This window comes from Agelaius tricolor, unplaced genomic scaffold (genome assembly GCF_023055355.1).
Source record: "Agelaius tricolor isolate 1412-34295 unplaced genomic scaffold, bAgeTri1.0.p SCAF_7, whole genome shotgun sequence".
In the NCBI taxonomy this organism is placed as follows: domain Eukaryota; kingdom Metazoa; phylum Chordata; class Aves; order Passeriformes; family Icteridae; genus Agelaius; species Agelaius tricolor.
The window spans coordinates 15,896,061-15,921,947 of record NW_027269267.1 but is presented as its reverse complement, the minus strand read 5'-3'; the positions used below and the strand labels follow the sequence as shown (position 1 = coordinate 15,921,947).

The 25,887-nt window shown below is 39.5% G+C and overlaps 1 protein-coding gene across 7 annotated transcripts in view; it reads right to left on the bottom strand.

Moving 5' to 3' along the window:
- Positions 1–25,887, bottom strand: part of SH3KBP1 (SH3 domain containing kinase binding protein 1) — a 212,791-nt gene that overhangs the window by 174,787 nt on the left and 12,117 nt on the right. For 3 of the 7 annotated variants that reach the window (XR_011679706.1, XM_071430424.1, XM_071430425.1), the window contains exon 2: positions 12,612–12,769. Coding sequence is in view for 4 of the 7 variants with exons in the window: in XM_071430424.1 (XP_071286525.1) it covers positions 12,612–12,769 (158 nt within the window). In the remaining 3 variants the exon portion in view is untranslated. Of the gene's footprint in view, positions 1–9,757; positions 9,794–12,611; positions 12,770–25,887 lie in introns of those variants that run through there. The other 4 variants (XM_071430426.1, XM_071430430.1, XM_071430429.1 and 1 more) reach the window with 4 other exon arrangements.

The following is a 25,887-nucleotide window of genomic DNA, read 5'->3' as shown; positions in this document are numbered from 1 at the left end:
CACACCATTGTTACCACTTGCATGGAAGCAATCTAACACAGTACAAGCTGTACAGCTTTTCTCTCTGCACACAAGGTTTTGAGCACCCAGCAGAGAGGAGTTTGCAAAGCAACAACCACCGAAAACAACTTTGGTTTTGTGCTAGCATAGCTATGGTTTCTGCAGTGCACAAAAATGCTTCATTAACATTTCAAACAATGTAATTTGGTGCCTTAGCTGTATTTCCTGTAATGATCTGTACAGTGAAGTTAGCTTACTATGTGTTCATCTTAAAGAAGCTTTTCCTGATACCCTGTAGGTATCCTTTTCACTTTAAAAAATGCTAGAGAAACTGTTCAATCACTCCTTTCCAGTTGTCTCATCTGCTAACAGTGGAACACAAAACCAGAAGTTAATGGTTTTATGAAAAAGCAGCACTTATTTGGATATTAAATGCTGTCCAAGTACCTTGCACAGCTTCCATGACTTCATTCTAACCTTTTCACATGAGAATAAAATCTGAATATTAACTACTCTCTTCCAGTCACAGAATTCAAACCTTAAACTTCTTTCTTCCAAGAGAGGCAGGTGGTAATGACTGTATCCAAGAGCAGGTACATATAACTAAGGCATAGTTGAAAATTCCTTAGAGAGGAGGACAAAGATACAAAAGAAGGGGGGAAAAAAAAAAGGAAAACACTACAGTGCAACAATGTGCTATATGTGTTAAACAACCAAAGTGGAATTTCCTAAAATGGTACCTATTTGCAAACTTCTGCAGCATAGCTGAAGCAGGAAGACTGGGGGTGATTAGCAATTGAACCAGCAGAAGCCCCCGCCACTGACTGCACTGGTTTAGCTGATTGAGCTCTCACTGGTACAGCCTGTTTTCTTGCTGTGCAGGGTTTGACTAGATGGCCCTGGAGCAGCAACTCTTGGCTCTAGAGTTGCTGCATGGCAGGAGCTCCCTGGCAATACTTCACACTAACACCCTTATAACCAGGAAAGAGCACCAGAGCAGGAGGTGCAAGTTCCTATCACAAGTGAGGTTGTTCATCCATAACGTTCACAAAGAACAATTTGGTTTTTGTATTATCTCATGCTTTTTGCTCCTCATTGAAAGGCACTCCCATTCAGAAAAAAAGCAAAAATAATATTTCAAGTGGCCACTGTTAACACCAAAAAAATCAAGGCCTCTGTTAGTGCTACCAAAGGATCCTTGCCAGACAATTATGTTGGTGTATTTTTTTGCACACTTATAAAAGCACTTGTAGTTAATCACTCTGTATTGTCACTGAATCATTACATGTGACATCTTTTCACAAGTCCTGCTTACATGCATTCCCCTGACAGCAGCAGGAATGCAAAATCTTACTACTCAGAGATGAAATTCAATCAAATGATAGTGTCACTGTAATGGCAACACAGTATCAAAAATGCCATTTTAAGTTTACCTCTCCTCCTGCTACTCAGCATCATGCTCCAGGGATGCAAACTTCCCTTTTCTCTCAAGCAGTCTAACCAGCTAATATTAATTGGCTTTAACTAAAAACAATTGCCTGTAGCCAGTATTTATCTTTCATTTCATTGCTTGTTGCCAGATCTGATGAGGGGAGCCAAGTAAATTTTTCCAACAACGCAATCTAGTAAGAGATAGTAATTTAGCCTCTCCCTGTAAATCCTGTTTTCACTTTATGAATGTCTGAAAGCATCAGTAGAAAACAAACACATCTGTTTGCACTCATTAGCAAATGCTGGTGCTGCTGGTTGTCAAAACTCAAATCCCATCTCCCTGTCTGTCCTTCCAGATACATTCTTCAATGGTAGGACTCGAGAATCTCATTTCAGTACAGACAGGCTCAAAAGCATGACCAAGAAAGCCTCCACTAATCCAACAGTCTTCAAAGAAATACTTCTCTAACACAGCTGTAATTAATATTTTCTCTCATTATTTACAGTGCTCAGTGTCATGGAGCTGCAATTTGACAGCAGAAGGGCACAGTACAGAGATTGGAGAGGCAGGTTACCAACACAATACAAATAACTCCAGGCATGAGCAAGGAAGCCCTGGAGGAGTTCTTCAGCCCTGGAACTTGTATGCCCAGTTTCAGCTTCATGAGAAAATGAAACCCACACAGAAGCTGTGGGGTGGGAAAGTGGGAAGAGAAGCACAGCTTCTAATGGAAACACGTGAGCCTGAAAGAAAACGTACTGGGAGTACAGTATACTCACCTTAAAGAGACCAAACAAAAACTACCCTTTTCTAAATATCTGAATGTTCACTAAGGAAACAATGCAATGGTAAAAATCCCAGTAAAAAGAAATGGGATGAATATTGCAGTGTCACTGCAAGCATCACCGGGGTTCAGAAGGGCAAGCAACACATGGTATTTCCTTGTGCAAACTCTCATATAGAAAAAAACCTCATATAGAAAAAAAACCCCATCCTGATACAATTGCTTAGTGGAGTAAAAAAGGTTGAATTCATGAATACCAGGGGATAAATTTTCTTTCTTTATTTTGTATAATAAAACTCTCCTGAAAAAAAAATTCCTATGCTTTAACTTGTATGTTGTGGTTTTAGACCCAGTGTTTATTTCTGCATACAACACATATACATCATGCATGCCTACTGAATGGACATATATCTATCTATCTATCTATCTATCTATATATATAGATAGATAGATATAGGGACTTCTGAAAACACCTGGAAAGGGATTACAGATTGAGAAAGAGCTTTCATTTTACAGTTTAATGAGTCATTCTTCTCCCTCCTCTTACTCAACATTTTCCTCTGGCATCCACCAGTTTGACTAGCCTCTAAAAAATTTTCACATTGACAGGCTGCAGAAGTTCAAACAACCTAGTAAAAACATGTGGGCTAACAATAGAGAAATTAGAAAGTTTTCTGTGCAGAATCACAGAGCAATTAGGAATCATGAAATGCAGTGCTCAGTCCCACAAGCACTGTTGTGTCCTCCTTGTCATTCTATCAACTTCAGTGAACCACTGAAATGTTTCAAAGTACATATTTTTTTCTTCTGCAGGGAAAAATCCAGTTTTATCTGACAGTGCAATAATTCAAATCCTAATTCCTTCCAGGATTTTACTTTAACTTCAGCATTCTGTACTTTTACAAAACATCAGCAATAAACCAGTTTTTCTTTTGAATTAACTATCACTAGTTGTGACAATCTGTTTGTGAGAGCTAATAATGCCAAGGTTGTGGGTTCAATCCCCATATGGGCCATTCACTAAGGAGTTGGACTTCATGATCCTTGTGGGTCCCTTCCAACTTGGAATATTCTGTGGTTCTCTAACCTGTCAACTCAAGTTCACAACTGCAGGTCTTCATGTTCTCTCAGTGTGAAAGAACAGAGTCAGAGAAAGGTAAATACAGCAAGAACACCACATAGCACTACAAATCAACTGAAGGTCGCAAAATTCACAGGTTGTGTGGGACCAAAAGTAAATTCCTGAGCATATGGCCTTCTATATCTGTGCATCACTACATTTCAGGTAGTTCTACTTATAAGTGGTTTATTTCATGACATAAATTATATAGCAACTATTCAATTAATTTTTAGAATTAGACTCATCTAAAACAAAACAGGAGAATTTAAAAATTTGTTGAAAGATACAGTGAGACGTGCATGTAGATTTTTGGTGGGTGAATTTCAGCTAATTTTTATTCAAGATAGATAATGTGGTAGCTCTGAATTACAAGCATTTTCCATTCATATTTCTCTAATTCAATTCTGGAAGGAGAATAACTCAGGTCAACTTAGAGGAACTTTTAAAGGAGGAACAGATTACATTTTGATAGCACAATACAATTGAGCCATGGGACATTGAGGAAGCATAAAGGAAACATGAAGATTTGCATTTTACTTTCTTCTACTTCTAATTATTAGGCATTCACTGGGCCAGTGATTTAGCAATGGATGTTGACAGTGTAAGAGCCATGTCTCTGTAGTGCCATGCAGACAACATGACAGCACCATGAACTAGGACAGGCAGTCTGCTCACCTGCTGGCAGCGTCCTGGGGCACCATGGTTGGGAAACTTGGGGTGAGGGAACAAAAATGAAAAGATCCTTCAAGCAACCAAAAAGCTGATAAACAAGTTGGCAAAAGCAAAGCTGAATGATGTAATGCTCTTGGCTCCAAGTAGGAAGAGAATAATTTTCAGCCAAAAGTATTAAAAGATATTTTCCTTTGGTTTGTGTTATCGATTAATAGGTGAATACTGACAGATAAATCAGGCAGCCTAAACACACCAAAGCATGTTTAAAATGGAAACCAAGGCTTAGCTAAGTTGGCTGTAAGGAATCAGCCAAAATAATGGCAGTAGCTTGTATCCTGAAGCAGTCATGAAAATTATGAAAGAAGTTTCTGCTTTAGAGACAGTATCTTTTGGAAGGGTGTTTTTAATCAGGGCTTTAGCTAATACTGGCCTATTGCTTCTGGGAAGGTAAATGCAGGCTCTCTGGAAGAACAAGTACTGACTCAATCTTTCAAAAGGTGCAGTGAGTCCTCACCAAGTGGGAAATGGATGAATTAAGGTTTTATGAAGCACCAGATACATAAACTCAGCAGCTTGCACCTTCTTGAATGGCTTGGGATGCATTTTTTTCTCTCGATATTCCCATTTTAAAAAAATGCAATAAAAGCAAAAGTCATTACCACCTTCTGTAAAAATGAAAGGTTTGCCTTGTTCCTTCTCCCTGGGTGGGAAGTAGCAATGTTATTTTTTAAAATGTATGCTCTACTTGTTTTCCTTCCATCCCTCACCACCTCCCTTCACAACCACCGGCACTAAGTATCCATCACTGAAGTCTGAAGTCAGAGTAAATAACCCTATTAAATAACCATCCTATTTCATGATGGTCGTTTACCTGCACCTTTGACTTTTTCCATGGTAACTGAATAACTAGAGTGCCTATATATAAACAATGATATATTTTATTTGGCTGTAACAAAGCCAAAAAATCAGGATTAAGAGGCTCATACACACTTGGCTTTTTCCAGCTCTGAAGAGAACAACATGTTCTGCTCATAAACCTAAACTAATATACTGTGTCATATCATAATTTTACTTTTCATTAACAGTGCCAGTGAAATTCTAGTAGAGTACATAATTAGGTGGCAGCAGGAAATGGCAGACCCTTTAAGGACTGTCTTCACCATCAGCTTCCCAAACAGTTCCCAAAAGATTCTAGGAGGAAATTGCAGCACTTACAGGAACAGAATACAGATACCTAATTAGTCAAATACTACTTCCAATAGCAAACAGTGCAAGTAGTTTGTCATTCCAGTTAATATTCACTTTACAAAAACATGAAAACTGTTACATGGTCTACACATGATACTTCAGAAAAAAACAGCAATTCCATACATAAAAGTAAAACCTAAATACAACAATGAAAATCCAAATAAATTAAAAATCAACACCACTAAACAAATCCCACATACACACACATCTTTACTGTTAATAAATAACAGTGTAGAGTTAGTACTGTTAATAAATAACAGAACTAGAATATCACTAAGTCATGGCAGCAGTAGTTATAGCAACAAGCTATCTCTGATAGCTTTCTTCTTTTTCCCCACAGGTCCCTGTTGCTCTCATCTTCATTCTTTCTTACTGTTACTGTTAATTCTTAAGTAATATAAACTAAAAGACAATCAGTGGATGAAGTCTGGATACAGGCTGTATTGTTCTATGTAAATGCACTATTTGGCAGACTAAGGCTGAAGCACAACCTTTCATCATTATGACTATTAAATGCTGTAGATACTCCACAGGCTTTCAGAATACTCATTTAAACTTTGCAAAAGTTTATTTTCTAAACTTGAAGGAATCCATCTGAGTGTTCTTGTAATTAAACTGCAAAGAATGTAGAAGTATTGACAAGTATTCTCACGTTAGCTCCAAACAGCAGTGAGACTGAGCTGCAATTCAATTTCTAGGAGCTTGTGTTTTAAGAATTTTAATGAGGTTTTTGGTCCTGTCAGGAAAAATCAGATACACAGCTGTACTACCTTCAAATCCATAACTGTAGAAGTATGCTTTGCAAGACATTTGTATGCAAATGCTGCTAAGGGCCTCTACAGATTCTAGCTACAGAGAAGAGTTTCTCACAGCAGCCTCCTCCAACAGAAAAACAATTGCCAGGCCAAGCGTGAAAATGAATCAGACCAAAATACATGGATTACTAACATATCCACCCACACACAATCTACAGAGAAAATAAAAACATCCGGAGCTTGTAAGGTTGCCAGAGGGGGGGGAAAAGAAAAGAAAACTGATTTCAGGGAAGACACAATATAAATTTATACTTTTTTTTGTACCTTCTCTTTGCCTCACAAGCTTTTAGGACTAGGTTGGAGAAATGCTGTGAACCATCTAATCCTGCCAATTCTATAATTCCTTATGACTACTTTAAGAGGCTATTGCCAAAACCACATTGAATTCTTTGTATAACACACATTTCAAATAATAATATATAACTAAGTTCTGAATAAATTGAAGCTACCTTAAAGAATTATTATGTTATAGCTCCAAAGAAATTATATATTTGAAAAGATGACTTCTAGATGACATGTTGGGCTCTTGTTTCAATCTCTGATCAGATTCTCCTCATGGCTTGGAGTTTCAGGAAGGAAAGAAAGAAAAAATAGTATTTGCTTCCCAAATTAGAGTCTTTGTGATTTACAAGTTAAACAACAGCATTTTTTAAACTGAAATGCTGTACTGACGTTTTCTTAAGACTATGAAAAACAATCTGAGCAAGAAAGGAAACAATTGAGTCTCCTTTGTATATTAATTGATAATATCTACATTAACTCCATTAGTAAAGCAGTAAAATGTGTATTTAAATAAGAATGGTTTTAGACCTCGGCATTTACATTGCATAAAAAATGAAAACCAATAAATTTTGTTTTCAAATTCAGGGATCTCATAAAATCACAGAATGCTTAGGGGATGGAAGGGACCGCAAAGATCATTTAGCTCAACTCCCCCTGCCACTGGAGGAGCTGAATCCATGGCAGAATTTCTATCAGTCCTATCAGTATATAATTACAAGTAAGCCACTTTCTTTTCAGAAGGTTACTTTTTGCAATATAATGTACTAGTCACTGAGTAAACACCTCAACACTGAAGCTTCCCATTACTGTGCGTCACTACACGACTGCTGCACGTACTCGTACTTTCACATACTTCATAAAATTCCCACACAACACCCAGACAGACCCAAACCACCACCATCTTTCCTCTTTTCCACACCCCCACACTCCCCTGAGTAACCCCTCCCTTCTAAGCCTGCCATCAAACCACATCCAACAGAGTGGTCACCACAGGCCAGCCAAACCCCCACTTGCTCCCCTGGTAAACGTACGGGCTCCATGGTGCTGCCTGCCCTGAGCACGCGTCCATCCGGCTGGGAACAGCACCAGCTCCAGCCACGGGCAAGGGACAGAGCCTCCCTCCCTCACTGCCAGGGAGCTGCAGTTCACTTCCAGGCCAAACACCCAGGGCTGCTGCCTCCCTGGAGCTCCCTCACCTCCTCTGAATGCAGATGAACAGGTTGAGGTGTGACATCGTTTGTCACCACACCTTGGGCAGCCAGGACAGCCCCGAGTGCTGCCATTGCTCTGTGCTCAGTTCCCTCAGAGCAGGGAACACAGCCAAGTCACAGGTTATTGACTGGCACAAGACAATCTTGGTCAATCTGTGTCTTTGTGAAGAGATGGGCTGGAAAAGGGGGAAAGACTTTATTTTACTAGTTTTGCTTTCACCATTGTAAGAGTAATAACAGCAGCAATAATAAATAATTACGGTCTATGATGTTACTTTTCTTCTCATAAAATCTTGATTGCTGTTGACAGGAACAAAACCTCAGAGACAACATTTGCACCTGATTATATTTCCTTGCATTTCATCATAAGTATAGCAAGTTTAATGGCCATACCCAAAATTTGGAATTAGGAGTTAGTACTCCAGACTCTCATTCAGTTAGGATCCCACAATCTAAAACAATTCCTGAAAACGAATATGTAGACAGTATTCTAGCAAGATTTCCAAAAACAACAAAAGAAAAAGCTTATTAATTGAGCAAATTCCTGCCAAGTGTGTAAAAAGAAGAAACAAAAAAGAACACCAAAAAACCAAATCAAAAGAATCAAAAGTACCCCAGCATAACAATTCACTGACCCATAAAGCAAGTTATCTTTTTAGGTACTGACAGAAATAATTTCCCCAGTCTGCATATAACCTCAGTGCCTCTGCTAATGCCACAACTTCCCCAGAATCATGGAATATTCTGAGTTGGAAGGGACCCATAGGGATCAAGTCCAACTCTTAAGTGTGTGGCCTGTATGGGGACTGAGCTCATGACAAGTGGCTTTGACTGAGGCAAAGCTGACCCAGACATCACTTAAGTGACAGTACTCAGGCTGCTGAGGAGGGCAGTGGTGGCCCTAAGAACCTACAAACCCCAGAGCAAGGGCAGGAGGTTCCAGAGTGCCAGAGATTGCAAAGGGCTGAGGAAAGCAGCAGGGAAGGACAGCAGGAGTTGGCAGCTCTCTGCCCTGGCAGGTACCAAGCAGAACCAAAGTGTTCTCAGACATGGGAAATATTCTCTTTTCCTGCCCAGGAGCAAAAATTCAGCTGCAAAGGGCCCCTGCATGTGCACATTACCTCTTTATGCTTTATGAAAAGTTTTATGAAAGCATGAACAGAGATAGGTAGGGATGTGTAACAAGCACAAGGGTCTCATCAAGAAATCACTCACAATCCCTCCACAACCTCTGGCTGGTTGTGATAAAAACAAACAAATACAAAGAAGAAAATTAAATAACAAGCAACAGATAAGGATCTGTACCATGATTCAGCATGAACATCTTTGACATCCTACAACTAATGTGCACTATTTAAAGATTGTATTCTGCTTGCATAACAAGAAATCCAGATTGCTTTTCTGACCCGAGGCAGCAGTACAGTTACACAAATCCCTGCCCTGTTTCACTGATTCGAAAACACAATATACACCAGAATTCCAAAAACAACTACACTACACTTCCTGCTTGAGATAAATTTACCTCTCCAACTCTGCTAGTAATATTGGCAAGTCCTCTGGAGTACAGAGAAGCTTTCAGGTTGCTACATGCAGCAGATTCAGTTTACCAGTGTAACGCTATTCAATCCCACACAGAATTGACTTTGAAAATTCAAGCCAGCAAGAATGGCTCTGCACCAGTTTCCTGCTTTCTACATCTCCACCCGCCATCAGCAAAGTCTGTCTCAGACGCCGCCACACTTACAAACAGTTTACACTGCAGAGCATCCATCTCAAGTTGAAGTTTTCAAGCTAGAAAGACATCGAAAGCCAACTTTATATCATATAAATGAACAACACTGCAATCACACCTGATACCTCCTCTTTGTCAGCTGCATAACTGAGAATTAAAACAGACACCAGGAACAGTACATAATTCTCCATTCCTACTTCTATTTCTCTGCCTGAAAAACTGAAAGAAAACAGAAGACAACAACCAGATACAATTTCCTACATTTCTTATGATACATTCAGCACCATTATCTCTAGCAAAAGTAGGCATCTTCCAAGTGTTGAAGAGCTAAGTTAGATCTTGAAGAGAGACCAAAGATTTTTCTCATATTTAAACAAACTTTTTCCTCAAAATCTTTCGAGTGGCCGTAGCCGCAGACTACTAGGCAATGAAAAAAGAAACAGAAAACAAATTTCAAATACCTTTTCTGTTACGCTTTGCATATTGAATTTCAGAGCCTAAGAAGGGTATGAATCCGTCTTTTTCGTCGTTATATGTATAAATACACAAAAAATTCAAAGCAGTTGTTTTGTAGATTCAAGAACAGGAAGCACCTCTGCTACAACTTCGTAGAGAAAGTCCCTTGAAAAAAAATAACTGCGTATGTACTTCACGTATATCATTGCTACCTCCCCTTTCCTCTTTCTGTCTCACATCTGTCTTCAGACAACTCCTCTTCAATGGTCTCATAATTTGCATCTATTCCAAGAAATTTAAAAACGCTTTTACTATAGGCAACTCCAAGAGTCTTTTGCATATTCACAATTTATTTCACATTCCCTTGAAAAATACGGGGGATTTATTTCTTAAGTAACACTTGAAATAAATGTCTTTTCATAAACATTCCAATATATTGCATTTCTCTAATTTTTTCATTTCTGATTTCTACTTCTTTTCTTCCAAACTTGACTTCCAGAATCTGTGCAGAAATGTTGGCAGAAACCATTCAGTACTCTTTACAGTGTTAATTCCATTATTTCGTTTCAGCCCAAACATTCAATTTTTGCAAACCCCAACAGTTTATTTGGAACGTCATCATGAATTTATTCAAAAGAAAATAAAATCACAGGGAGAAAAAGCTCTTGTCCATAAGAAATTAATCCTACCTCTTGAAGGTGGAATGCAAAGTACTTCAAGAATTTAATTTGTAGGTTTTAACCTTTGAATAACTGTCTCAACTACTCTTAGAACCAATTTTGATAAGAAATAGGAATTTGGAGTAGCATTCAAGTCTATTACTTGTCTGTAGCATCCCTTTTTGCCAGCTTCTCTGTTACTTTGTTGACACACACTTTGCCAATGGGGCACGAACTGACTGCATTCAGTTGTTAAAAAATTTTCCATCATCAAGAGAAATTCACAGTTACTTATAATCTTACTGGGCAGAGTGATTATGCGCAACAAGTTTTCTAATGGGACTGCTGTTTTGACTATATTTCTCCATCTAGGAGATTTACACAAGGAAAACAAGAAAAATGAAAGTTTTCACTCAAGAGATTCATAAACTAACTCTACTTTAAGTGTGCATCTTCTACTCCATCTTGCCTAGTTTAGAGAGAAAATGCTTGGCTATGAAAAACAGCTTTGATTTTAAATTCTTCTTCATCCTCAGCTTGAACACAATGTGGTTTTTACTTGTTTAGAAAACAGCCCTGGATGTTGATAAAAAAAAAAAAAGGCAGGAAGGAAAGAGCAGGGAGTGGTATTTCATGAGAAGAAAAAAACCTAAACCATTTACTGTTGTTTTAGAACTTTCTATTAAGAAAAAGCTATTTATATTTCAATTATGTGACAGGATGCCACAGCTTGAAATAATTTTGGAAAAAAGAGGCCTTAAAATTAGGTATTAATGGTATCGACTTACAAATCTTTTGATTATTATATTCCCATAGCAGACATTCATAGGCTGCATTTGTTTAGAACACTAAATCCAACACCTCCTAAAATCAGCAGCAAATTTAAAATATCAACCAGGAAAAAGTGTAGAGGAAGTCTGCATTTGTCCCACAGTTCACCAGAGTTTAATCAGAAAAATATTACCAATACACAACGAGTCCCAAAACAGTTTCTTTCCCCTAGCTCAAAATGTGTATTTTCAGAGATAAGCAAAACCCAGATTATTCATTGTCCTCAACCATGCCCTTTCATCTCATTGAGGCCCAGTCTTGCTCCTGGCTTTTGCTGCCTGACACACACAGAGCTGCTCCTTCTTTCCAAGGACAGGAGCAAGGATCAGGGTGTGTGCTGACCCCTCCAGAAACCCCTGAGGCTCCCTGTCCACCCCCACACCCCCTGCTATGGGCTGGCTGAGCTCACAGCCAGCCACTTCCCCCAGCTACCTGGACATATGCAGCACTATGGAAGCAAAATGGAATTACTTCATTGTGTCCATATGCCTAAACACACAACAGGCTTACACAGTTAGAAGAACTTTAAAAAAGAAAAAAAAAAGGACACTTACACCCTTAGAAAAGCGAAACTACCAAGGATCCTCAGGAGCTGTACTAAAAGAGTAACATAAAATCTATGTAAATTATTGTAGTTCTTGGTCTCTTTTCCATAGTGGAGAGCCAGGTTTATGGACACTTATGGAAATTAACAGCCTAGGTCTGCAATGACAAATCAAGGAGGCCCAGAGGTACTAATAGCTGGCTTCACATGTGCAGACATATGTGTGCAAACACAGATGCCCAGTAAAAATTATGATTTCTTTCCAAACCTATGAAAGGTTGTCCTAAAACAAGGATTACTGCAAGTTATTTGATATATTAAGTGAATACAAATTAATGTTTTTTAAAAAGGTTTTTATAGGGAACTGTATGGAGAAATCTAATAATTCTCAACTAGTTTAGCCAGGAATAAATATTCACCAAAATAACTTCTATAAAACCTAAGAAAACACTCAGGAAAAGCAGAATCTGTTACAGAGAAGACAAAATATTTAAAATACAATGGCCTATAAGCTCTAGAATAACCAGTTTGTACTCAGACCACAAAGTCAAGTATTTTTACTGAACACCAGAGAAATGTAGGTGTAGCTTCTTTTATTTTCAGTCTTTGCAAAGCAAGTAATCTTTTCTTTGCAACATTGTCTCAATAGAACATTGCATTATATATATATGCAATATATGGGTATACACAATACATGTGTATATGCAATATATTATGGTTTTGAATATAAGAGATATAATGACATAAAGGCTGATATTTAGCCTGAACAGCACAGTACATTTAACTTATACACACAACACAAGAACAGTTCCACTTTGTACTCACTCTTACAAAGTTGTCAGGGAACAAACCTCTTCTGCCTTTGAGCTGTCCTTCCCACCAGCCTCCATCATCTTTCTTGATATTGGTGATTATGTCACCTACAGTGATTGTCAGCTCATCATCGTGTTGAGCTTTGTAGTCAAACTCCACTATCGCCTCCACTAAAAAAGAAACACACATATGCACAATTATTGACTACATTTAAGCTTTCCTGGCTTTCAAAGGCATTAGAAAACACCAATGCAATCATATATTCTCAGTGAAAGTAATATATTCAGCTTAACTAAGAGAGTACATCAAAGAGGCAACATGAAATGGTAATGTTCTGTGGGTACCTGCTACAAGAGAGGCCAAAGTGAAAAAACACACAAGAAACCCATCATGGTTAAGGCAACATGCTTTTTCTTTATTTTTTAAAGGAAATCAATTTGTTATGCTTCAGCAATATTAATTCTGGCAGCATTACAAAGTTCATTTTTGTTTCTTGGACAAAGTTTTAGCTTTTGTTCACAGGGCTTTCAAAGCATTTTATTTTATATGGAAATAAATATGTAAAGGTTCTCAAATTCATAAGCATCCCAAGCCACGGCCACTACCTTGCTAAATACATCATTATCAATCTAAAATGTATTTAACAAGAATTTTTTTCATCATGATGATTTTGACTGCTGTTTATATAGAAATGCAAAGCTTTGCTGCATGAACATGCCCTCACAGGGTATCATCAAAGACAGAAGACTTACTTTCACTTGTGATTATGCATCAAAGAATTAAGATTAAATACTTCTACTGCTCTGAATGTCTCTTATCAGAGTTATAAGCATTATAGGCTTGCTACCATTACATGGCATGTCTGTCTTTTCCCAAGAAGTCACCCCATCTTTTGAAACCATACACACAAGCAAGTCTCTTTAGAGAATTAAGGAAGTCATAACGACAGAAAAATTCCTTCAGAAAATCAAAAATAATACACCTGTGGTACTCAACATGGAAGCCATAGTTATATTTAGTGGTTCATCAAGCATTTACTGGCCAGATTGGTGAGGTCTGGACAGCCATATCTGTAAAACTTATTCCTGTTTTCTTCAGTGGAAAAGCTCGTCCAAAGACTTCTCAGCAAACACTTAGCACTGCAACCATTGAAACAGCAAAGTGAGAAATAGTATCAGGCATCAAATGACTGTGCCATGTAAACCCTGCAAGCTCCAGCCTGCAAGCAGGCAATACCAGCTCACAAAGTAAAGCCAACCATTACACCACAGGCAGCAAAAAGGTTCTGCCTGAATAACAAACCCTGCATACAAACTGAATTAAGTTGACAGGAAATCAGAATTACTTCTTTCCACCCCCAAAATGTCACACAGTCACAATGCTGAATATCTCCATCCCTCCTCCAGAGCCTGCAAGTCATAGCTAAAGCAGTGTTCTGACTTTTGGATACATACCAGCCACAAGTTTATGGCTTGTAATATTCCTCTATTACTTCATCTGTGAAGTCAAAAACCATTGTAAAGCCAGTTTACAAGAGGCCTGCTAAAATACATAATGAACAGCAAAAGAGAAAGACTGGCACCACACACTGAAAGCTGACAGGCAAACTGAACATGAAAAATTTACCAGTGAAACTTAGCTGAAAAATCAGAGTCATGCAGGCTGAGAGGGACTTCACATCTCTAGTTCAGATTTGTGTTCAAAGCAGAACCAGCTGTGAGGTCAAACCAGGTTACTCAGGGCTTTTGCCACATGGGTCTTGAAATCCTCCAACCTCCTCCTACAGAGGCAGGTAGGGGATGCAGTAGAATCTGCTCCATTGTTTAACTGGGAAAAAGGTTTTCTCTCTACGTTTTTTTGTTGGAGCCTTTCTTGTATCAGTTTTCCCCCACTGATCTTGTTGCCCCAGTGTCCACTGCAGGGCATAACTCCATCTTCTTGATAATTTACTTGTAAGCTTTGTAAGGTTGCTATTAGGACCTCCCAATTTCTCTTGTCCAAGCTAGACAATCAGAGCTCTTCTAGATTCAGGTCCCTTCACTCTTTAACACATGAACTGTTCCACCAATTTGGTAGAAATCACAGATATGAGCAGAGTGCACTCCACTGCCTTCTCCAGTATTCAATAAAGATGTTAGACTGAAGAAGTTCCAGGACAGCCCCATTTGTACTTCATTTATTATCAGCTTGCACCTGCAGTACAAACCACTAACCACTGCCTAAATCACAGTTTTGAGGTTGGAAGGCACCTCTGTAGACAATCCCCTAACAATGCAGAAACTGCCAAAGCACAGATTGCTCAGGGCCTTATGCAGCCAAGCTTTGAGTATCTCAAAGGATTCCAGTGAGATCTCAAGGAAATTCCAGTGTTTGATCATCCTTAAAATTAAAAATTATTTCAGACACATCAATAATATTAGCCTGAGCCTTCTCTTCTCCAGACTGAACAGTCCCATCTCTTTTAGACCTTCCCCACATGTCACAGGCTCCAGTCCCTCAACCACCTTCACGGCCCTGCACAGGACTCACTCTGCTCTCTCCATCTCTCCCTTGGACCTGAGAGCCCAGACCTGGACACACAACTCCAAAGGTGCCTCATTAGGAAGGAGAAGGGCAGAAGGATCCTCCTGCTCCCAGCACTCTGCCTAAAGCAGCCCAGGGAGCCAGCAGCTGCCCCTGCACAAGCACACGCTGCTGCCTCCTGCTCTGCTTCACATCCACCAGCATCCCTGGGCCCTTCTCCACAAAGCTGCTCCCCAGACCCCCAGGCACAGCCTGTACTTCTGCCTGGGCTTATTCCTCTCCAGCTGCAGCACTTGGCATTTCCCTCTGCTCATGAGCATCCTCTCAGCCCCTTTCTCCAGCCTCTTGGAGCCTCTACACATGGCAGCACCACCCTCTGGGGAGTCAAACACTTGCTGCTTTTGCAGCACCTGCAGCTTGCTCAGACTCCTCTCTGCTCCTCTCTGTCCTCCTGCTCATCACTGCACACACTGAGCAGCAGCAGCCCCATCTCCCACCCCTGAGGCACCACTGCCACGGACCAGCCTGCAGCTGGAGCTCCTGCTGCCCTTTGCCTCTGGCATTTCAGACACTTCTTCCCACTCACCTCTACTGCACCTCCTCAGTTTGTCAACTTATGGGAGACAGTGACAAAAGCTTTGCTGAAGTCAACATAAACAACGTTCACTCCACCAAGTCAGTCATCTCATGGTAGAAGACTTAACAGATTGCTCAGACATGACTTCCCTTTCATAAATCAACACTGACTACTCCCAGCTTCTTGTCCTTCATGTGTTTGGAAATGGCCTCCAGGATTATTTGTTCCATCATCTTCCAGTGGTTCACATGGGTCTGATCAGCCTGTAGTTTTCAGTAAAAAATGATGCTTCTTGCTCTTCCTGAAGACAGGAGGTACATTCTTCTGGTTTTAATGAACCTCTCCTCATCACAGTGACTTTTTGAAGACCATCAAGAGGTATCTCCCAATATCAGTTAGCTCCTTCAGGACATACCACAGCAGGGCCATGGCTTTGCATGTGACCAGTTTGTTTAAATATTCCCTAACCTGATTCTCTTCCACTGAGGGAAGGTTTACTTTGCCCTGGACTTTTCTACTGGTTTCAGGGTCCTGAACAGGCCAAAGTCTTTCCTCTTCAAGTCCAGGGTTGCAACCCTGCTTTCTGCCTATCCCCCCCTCCTCTCTGGATCCTGAACTTCATCATCTCCTGGTCAGTGCCACCAAGGCTGCCCTCAGCCTTCAGAGCCCCAAACAGTTCATTGTTTGCAGGTATGACATCCAGTAGACAACACACTCCAGAAACCTCCTGAACTGCTCACACCAACCCAGCACACAAACAAGTTCCACTATCCCTCCAGCAGATATCAGGGTGATGGAATATGAGCTACCATATTGTATCTTCACAATCCCAATGAAATCCCAACTCTAAAACTGCATGCAGACATGTAATTCCTCTTCTTTGCATTCCATGCTGTCTGCATGAGAACAGAGACATTTCAGAGAGGCAACCAGCTGTGCTGACTTCCCAGAAAGAGTTTTCCCTGTAATTCTGAAAAGCACTTCCTTGTTTGTATGGGTATGCTTGGGAAAGGCCCCCATCAGTCCTGATTTTTTTGAATACAAGGTCTCCATTGTTTGTATCACATTTTGTTTGCCAACCTGGTCCACCAATTGCTCATAAGATAGTTAGCAGAGATGTTTTTGCCTTAGTCAGGTGAATCCCATCTTTTCCAAGCAATCTTCAAAAAGACCCTCATGATTGTAAAACTAGAATTCTGTTGCTGACACCAACTATGCAACCAACTTAGCCACAGGATCTCTCCACTCATCCTAATGCACTTTGCTCTCACCCAAAGGACCAAGGAGAATCCAGCCAGGCTCTTGGTCATCAGCCCAGAACTACAGAGTCACAGTTGATCATTTCAGATCCCTTCAGGTGGTATCATTCAAACCTACATGGGAGAGCAGCAGGAGTAGTGGTGTGAAGCCAGACAAGCTCTGGCAGTTTTACCACAGTGTTCCAGATCCTGGCAGGCAACGAGCCTCTCTAGATGACAGGTCAGGTCAGGTCAGCAGATGGGAGTCTCCAACACTCACAGCAGGGAATTTCCCTACTGTTACCACTTCCCACTTTCTCCTGGTGCTTCTGCATGACTCAGATTTACCAGCTTGGGTGCTTCATTGGACTGAGTACCCAGACCCCCATCACCTACAAAAGCATTGAATCTGTTCTTTAATTGCAGACCTTGAGGTGGAGCAGGAGCCTTCCTCCTAGCATCAGAAATTATAAATTCATGTTTTCAGGTTTGCTATTCTGGGAGTCTCTAAACCCACAAGGCACAGACTCCATCCCTTTAGTCAGGGAAGTTGTGGGTTTGGGCTCTCGAAACCTCAGGGACCTGAAGATCTGGAAAGCCCAACCTTCTGAGTCCAGCCAACTAACAAATTTTTACACATACTTCTAATGTATGAACTAAAGTCCCTAAATTAGCATCAATATTATCCATATATATATATATGTGTGTGTGTATGTGTGTGTGTATATATATATATACACACACACACACATATATATATATATATATATATATCCACACATATGCATACATACAGTTTACCCCAGACCAACCAGTGCATTTGGATCAGAAGTTGTATTTACACAATAGCTCTCCAAAGACTTCTGCAAAGACTACTGGATTCAAGCAGTGGCAGCAAGGTACACACATCAATGAAAATTTTTATCTCCACAGAACACAACAGGACTGTGGCTCAGAAAAGGCAAAATTTAAACTATTCAGCAGGGTATTTCCAGTTTGGTTGAACCCCAGGAAATATCTTTTGAAAGCAAGGTCCTGTATCTTCATTTTTAAGCTGCATACTAGGACATCCTTGCTTTCAGGACTCGAAGCTTTTTGTGTGTGTCAAGTCATTTCTCCTCCCTGCTTAGGAAGCTTTAAAATCCTATTCTGATTTTGCAATGAGTGCAATTACATACTGCCTTGCTCTTCCTGAGCTGCTAGGAGGTGGGTAGAGAGCTGTAAGGGGGAGATGACAATGCAGCAGGGATTCAGGCTGGCTCCAACTACTGATTCTTCAAACACTCCTCAGCATTCAGGCTGCAGCAGGACATAATGAAGGAAGACAAACAACTCTCCCACTCTGTAAGTACCACATTTTTCAAGAGTTCTAGAATCTGTTGCTGTTCTTGCAATTTTCCCTTAAGAAGGCTGCAAAAAATGACATGATTAATGACAGTTTTCTTATTTATTATGTTCTCTCTCTTGAGTTGAGGCACCAAAAGGTAGAGTGGGGCTGTTGACCTGACTCAACACTGGCTTGGGTAGGCTGGAGGCACTGGAGTTAACTCCCTCAAGTTTGCACTAATTCACATACAGACAGCAGCTGTTCAATCACTTTTGTTTTACTGAAAGTTTGTTTAAACAAACAGAAAACCCCAACTCTTCACTGTTCAGGCTTTTCTCTGTCTATAAAAGTTTCCACTTATTAAAAAACACATATAAATATTTTTAAAAGCTGCCTCCTCTCAGAGAATCTGATTACTGTAACATAAGTGTGTGTAAGCAGTCAGAGACATATGAGTCACCAAAGTAAGACCACACAATCAAGATGTTTATAAACTCTTCAAAGGAAACCAAAAGCACAGTTTGGAAAGAGAAATAAGAGTACACCTAACAAATGTGCAGAATTGTGACAAACTGATGGGAAGGCACTTCTGAGATCACTCAAAATTCTCATTTATCACAGTAGTGAAGTTTGAAGAGCACAAGACAGCCAAAACTGCTCTACAATTGTTAGGTTATCGCAGTTGCAGTTTTTAAATCAAACTCAATTTCTAAAGCATGCTAAATCACAGCACCTCCTCAAACTGTGCTTTGAAAAATTCATTCTGCCACTCAAACTTAATATTTTTTGTTTCTTTTGAGCTGAAACTTAGTCTTCATGGAAGCTGGATTGATACTAGAGTCAGCACTGATTAAGGTTTGTAACAAAAAAGCAGATCAGAGTTATGCTTCACATCTGTAAGTACAACATACCTGATTCCTGAAGTGCTGTGCTAGATTTCTCCTCAGGAACTGGACTAAAACTGTGTCCCAGTTTGCACAATGATTCATGATGTGAGAAAACACTCCATGGACAGTGAGCTCAAATTAATGTTATTTGTTAAACAACAAAGGTTGGTCTTAGGCCCAGCTCTGCCAAGGTAAACAGATTGCTGCATTAACAGCCAAAACTCAAATCCATTTTAAGCCAAGAGAAAAATAAACTGGCAAAACTGGGACAGGCAGATCTGGTTTCTCTTTTTAGAGAAATTTTCTTCAAATTATTGTACCTCATGATGCCTGAAAGTCAAACCTGCCCTGGCCGGCAAACTGTAGCTACTCTTTCTGTTAGAAAAAGGCATTTTGTACATTAGGAATGAAATTCAATATCAAAAGCTATTCAAGTTATTTTGATCTACAAGGAGAACATTTATTCTCATGCCAACAAAATCAGCTATTCCTAGTCCTATATTAGCATCAATCCAAATTGTAACATAAAAACTCATGAAATAGAATCAAAGCTAGTTATTAAGAGCCCTGCTGGAGACTGGCACAGTACAACTCATTACTGCAATGTCAGGGACAAAGATTTTTTTAATTTAATGCTTAGTGGTTTGGATTTAAAATACACAACTTGGATTGCTAATGATATGAACCAGGCATTGGAATGTAACCTAACAGCTGTATTTTTAAAAAGCACATCTAGAAAAAGAACCTGTTGATTAAAAGTTTAACTGGTCCTACCATTCATTCATTCCACAAATTAGTCTTGCACATACAGGTGAAATTATTTTAGTGACAATTACAAATATTTTTCTTACCGTTTATTTTGTTTCTTTGCCACATTTTAAATTACAAGTAAAATCTAATCTCTTAAACTGACCTAGTCAGAATTTCTTTAATAATGCTACCAATACTTGAAGACAGAAATGTCTTCTTTTTATTCTGTTTTCAGTTATTGTACAGTGCCTTTCCAAGCAAGAAAATATAAAGAAAAAGAAACAGAGATTTGCTACTGTGCAACAAAAACTACATTATTAAATCAGTTTCTTGTGAGACATCTGACGTGTGTAGGCACAATGGAAATGTTATTAACCTCTTTGGCACTATTCCACCCAAGTAACAGCATCCATATGGCAGCACCACCTTCTGCAGCAGTCTGGTTTCACACCCAAATGTAGACATTAGACCGAGTAAATGCAGTTAGACACGGCAGTCAAGGAGTTAAGAGCTGTAAGTTTTATGTTTTCGCATTTCTAAGTCACTCAGCTCCATATGAAGGATAAACATGTTGTTGCATTGGCTTACCCAAAAAAACCAGAACAGAAACCAGACAGACTACCTGCAAATATTCTGCATTCAAGCTTCCAGTTAAAGCTCAAATTGCATTTCCTGAGAAGAGAGTGCATCACGCTTTTGCATGAAGATAACATCTTATAACAGGTTAAAAATCTGACCATTGAATTCCATCTGCCTCAACTTCACAGACAAGGTCTTCTTCAAATGTGCTATTCTGAGACACCTGGGTACAAACTGGTGAGCCCAGCACACTTTCAGAGCTGAGGAGCATTGGTGCTGAGATGCCCAATGGGCAGGAAGAATGATGGGCAGAACTCTGTGATATCAGAAGGCTAATTAATTACTTTATCATACTGTATTACACTAACAAGAACTATCACTAACTAACTAAATAACTCACTAGAAAACCCATGACTCTGCCCAAGAGTCCTGACACACACACAGACACGTGGATCCAACTGGTCAATGAATCCAAAATACCATCACCAGAACCCAATCAAGCAATCACCTTGGGTAAACAATCTCCAGAACACATTCCACATGGGCACAAACACAGGAGCAGCAAATGAGATAAGAATTGTTTTGATCATTCTTTTCTCTGCTTCTCTCCCAGCTTCTCTCAGGAGAAATCCTGAGAATGCTAAATCTCTCTCTGTTCAGAGGGCATGTGAATACCACACATGGGCATACTTAAAAAAACCCACATTTTTTTTGCTATATGACAGTTTGCAATAAAACTCTTAGTAAAATATTAGGAACCACCAGGAGAGAGAAAAATCAATACCTTTTATTAGACTAAACAGCAAAGCACGACTGAACAATCTGAACTTAAATTAAAAAACACACACAAACAAAAACCATAAAAACAAACAAAAATGAGGAAAAATCCACCCAAACAAAGAACAAAGACCAAAATCAAAACCAAAACAAAAAAGATGGAAAGAAATGGAAAGGGAAAGGAAAACCTGGGAAAGGAAAAATAAAACCACAAAAAAACCCTTCCAACCAAAACCCAAACTACATTATATTCAATAATGCTGGTTGCCTAAACTAGACCTGGAGGGCCAGAAGGTCTGAAGATCAAATATGACCTACAAGGCCACTGTTTTCTTCACTCCAAGAACACTGAGCAGCTGGCAGGCCAGTCATATGAGGGATGCTGTGGTACAAATAGGACTGAGAGAAGAGAAGGAAAACAGATCCATATCAAGTCTGATGTGGCTCTTCTACCAGAGAACAAAATTATCCATAGTTTATAAAGACTCAACTCTCTCAATTCCATTACACTTCAAAATATGAAATGAAGGAATGAGCCACTGAACAGGCCTTGGAGTCATCATTCTCCCAAAATGGAAATGCCTTGTAAGAAAATTGGTTAAATACCAATATGCCTCTAACTTTACAGCTTAAATGTAAATTACAACTGGGATTTTTAAGAAAGCTTGAGCTGTTAGTTTTGTAGCATGTCTGTGGCACAAAAAAATAACTTCAACATTTTGTTTCTACTTGATTACAAGCAAGATCCACAATTTCCGTGAAAAATTAATTCCAAACTTTGCTCAACTTTTAACATTTTTCTTTTGCAACACTATCAGGAATAATACTCCCTGCTAAAAGTATTTGCAAGGATTTCACTTCATGAAAAAGAAAAGCTGTAGGGGAAGGAAAAATCAATATCAGAAGGAAAAGCAGTACTATTTAATCTTCAAGATGTTAAATCCATGCTACATGATAAACAGCAACTCCTCCACTTAGACAACAGCCTTCAGTTTACATTAGATTTTCCTATTTCCCCTTTGCAAACAATGGTGGGGAGCTAAAGGTCATATCCTGGAATAGCACCTTCACTGCATCACTCCTCAAAGGGCAGAGCAGCCACACAGGGGGCCACCTAAATCAGATTGCCCCGGGTCCTTTCTTGTTACAGCCACAAATCCTCTCCAGCCTGCACCTGGGGACACCCAGGGAGCCACAGAGAGCTCAGGACAGATGGGAAGCACTTGGGGGGAAGCTCTGTGGTGGGAATTCACAGGCACACAACAGAGGCGCTGCCAGAGGACCCCAACCGAGTCCTCATCTGCAGGACAGCGAACACTTGGCCTGGCACTGTCCTGATGTGACTCCTCCCTGGGCAGCAGCAGAGCTGAAGCCACTGCAGCTGACAGAACACCTGAGATGTCCTCCAAGAAAGGAAGAGAGCTGGTTTTCTGTTTTTCCAAGAGGTATGCTTGGTTCCAGTTTTTAAAACAAACAAACACACAGTTATTTGAGTGGAAATCACCCACTAGGACAAGAAATACTTTATATTCCAGCTAAGCCACTTGGTATGACCACAATCCATTGAAAAAAATCTCACATTTACAGTCAGGTGAAGAACAACAGTAAGGCAGTGGGTTTGTATTTTTGTATTTACGTGGGGCCTTTTCACATAAAAAACACATCTCATAGCAAGTCTGTAGTAAACTACTTCAGGTAGGTATTTCTAAGAAATACTATGAATTTAATTTTTTTCTTAAGCCTATCATAGTAGTTGCCTCTAAGTGAATTTATAGCATCACATCATATCTCTGATATAAACTTTTTATGCAATATGCCAAAGCACATCTGAACACCAGAAACCATGCACAGGTAACTGTGGAATAAACAAGGAAAGATCACTGTGGTAGTTCTAGGTGGCAGCAGTTACATCTATATTCCCTTTTAATAGCACCTTGGATCCAACAATACATGTTATATTTTACTGGGATGAGTCTCCTTAACTGTTTAGAAAGACTGAGATTTCATAGGTACTCTTCATAGGTACTCTACCAAGGCATTCATGTGGCTGTCAGTCAGAGGAAACACTTCTATTCCATTAATTAATTGATCTTTTCCTGCAGGCAAAATGGTCCTTCTGCCTTGGACAACAAACTACTCAAATCACATTTTTGCTACTGAAAGAGACTTATTTTACTGTGATCCATTGGTCTATCAACCAGAGTGCCTCTCAACTACAGCAGATGTTCCCACTGCACACAGCATGCACAAACAAACCTACTTTAAATTCACTGTCAAATTTGCAGGCAACGTGCATTGTGTTAACCTGTAACTAAAGAAATGTAGTGTTTCTCAGAGGCAAAACTGTCTTGAGAGCTGTTCACCTTTGAAATTGCTCTTCCCCTCAGAAACTAATGCACACAAGGACCCATTCAGAAGAAGTGGAAGGCATTAGATTCAGAGGAAAACATTTAACATCATCATCTTGACATGAGTTCCTGCCTCCTCCAATATCCATAAAAACAATTCAAAGTTCTGAAGAGTGTAAATTATTATACCCATTGCTGAGAAAAACAGAAAAGGAGAAGAGTACTTAAGGTAAAAAAAGACAAATAAGTCCCATTCGACAAACTATATCTTCATACAAACTTGTTAGTAATGCTTCTCTACTCTTGCAGTTTCTAAATCTCATTCTCAGACAACTGAGAGGACATAGGAAGGATATGAGTTACTTTTTCAGAACAAAAAGGAGACAGATTACAGCTAAATACACCCAGAACTATTCAAAAAACTACCACTTGGATAAATTCATGAGAACTGCTACCAAATGAATGTATCACCATATAAAGTAAACAGGATACAAAATCTGATGCCATGATAATAAATGCTGTGTTAAATTACTCAGAAGTACTAGCAGTATTCTAGTATATTCTAGTATATATACAGTACAGTATTCTAGTCCCAAAGTTGCCTTCATAATACTATGAAGATGCCAATGGATGGTACTGAGGTGGAAAGACAAATTAATAAAAAATTAAAAAGACAAGGAATAAGCACCTTTTGAGAGATGATGTAGCATCATTTAACCCTCAGGAAGATGAGCAGAGATTGTGATCAACAAGTGGTTCACAGTCTTCATATTGTGCCATGCATAGCATTTGTTAAAACTCTGAGCTTCTACACCAGCAACATCCACCTCATCTCATTAACATCAGAGAGAAGCATGAATGTGATTATGAATATGATCTCAGAGGAGCTTGGAGGATTTCACTAGATGCCTAAGCTGTTACTATCACCACACGTCTTTGCCAAAAGTAGCAACCCTTTTGCACAGGAGGAGGATGGGGAGAATACAACATACTCCTCTGCATCTTAGCCACATTTGCTGAAAGTGCTCATAAAAATGGTGTTACATTAAGTAACCAGACTGAAAAGTGGTGCACAGATACATCCTGTTGAGGTATTCTTGTTTTTGGAAGTGGCAATTTCTGCAAGAGATTGCTGGCAGCAGTAGCCTGATATAGCCAAAATCCTCCGACTGTGCCACAGTCTGAGTCTTTTGCTGTGTGATGCCAGCTGCAGACAAACACGGTGTCTTATAACAATTTCAAAGTTATACTGTTTTCCCTCAGTTTAATGGAATTCTATCATTTTTAAGACAGCAGTTGCAAAATATTTACCCCAGCAGCAACTTTTCTGATTCCACCTGTCAAATGCTAGGACTACAAGCCAGTGCTGTGTTTTAACTGATGCATAATAAACTGTCACAAAGACGTGCGCTGTACAACAGCGAGAAGCTGGGCTGGATGGAGAGGAGAAATAATCAGCTTTTGTCTGTCTAACCTCTTCCATAAATCCAAGCATTTCAAGCTACAAAACTTCACATTCAGAGGAAGGTCAGGCCCAGTATGGAACTTCTCAGCAGTTTCATAATTTATAAGCAAAATTAAAGGACACAGTTATTGTGCTTTCATATGCAACAGACTATTGGGCATTGCAGGAGCTGTAACTTCTGTGTGTGTGTCTACTGGGGCTCACTGCCCTAAGTACAAGAGCTCAGATGATGGGAAATTTGCATTTCATCACTATGGTACAAAACAACATCTACATATCAGCATCAAGCCATCACTAAACCTCTGCACCACACTGAAAGAAAAGCCAACAACCACCCAGGGTGTTAAAAACACCAAACTCCCTCGATTATGTGAGCACCAATGGAAGGTAGGGTGTGAATATTTGGAGAATGGACACATGAGGTTAAAAGAACACTTTTAACACCTACCAATATAATATTTTCTTCATTAATAAAAAAATATCATCAAAGTGCTGCTCATCTTCTCTTTTAACATCAGGTTCTTTTATTCTCCTTCAAACTTTGGTAAGAACAATAGGACTGAAAAAAATGCTGTTTTAGAAATTACTGAATATATGAATTCACAAGTTCCAGACAATCCTTGGGCAAATAAACTTCACTATTATATCTGATAACATGTGTCAGCTTATGTGCATCAAAAAACTTTCAAATTTCAATTTTAGATTTCAGGATGCAATTCTGGAGTGATACATTTTTGATGGTATCTTTAATGCCTCTGTTTTCTCAGCTCAAATCAGTTTCTGCAGGTAATGTTTTTTGGATGTCACAATAAATGGA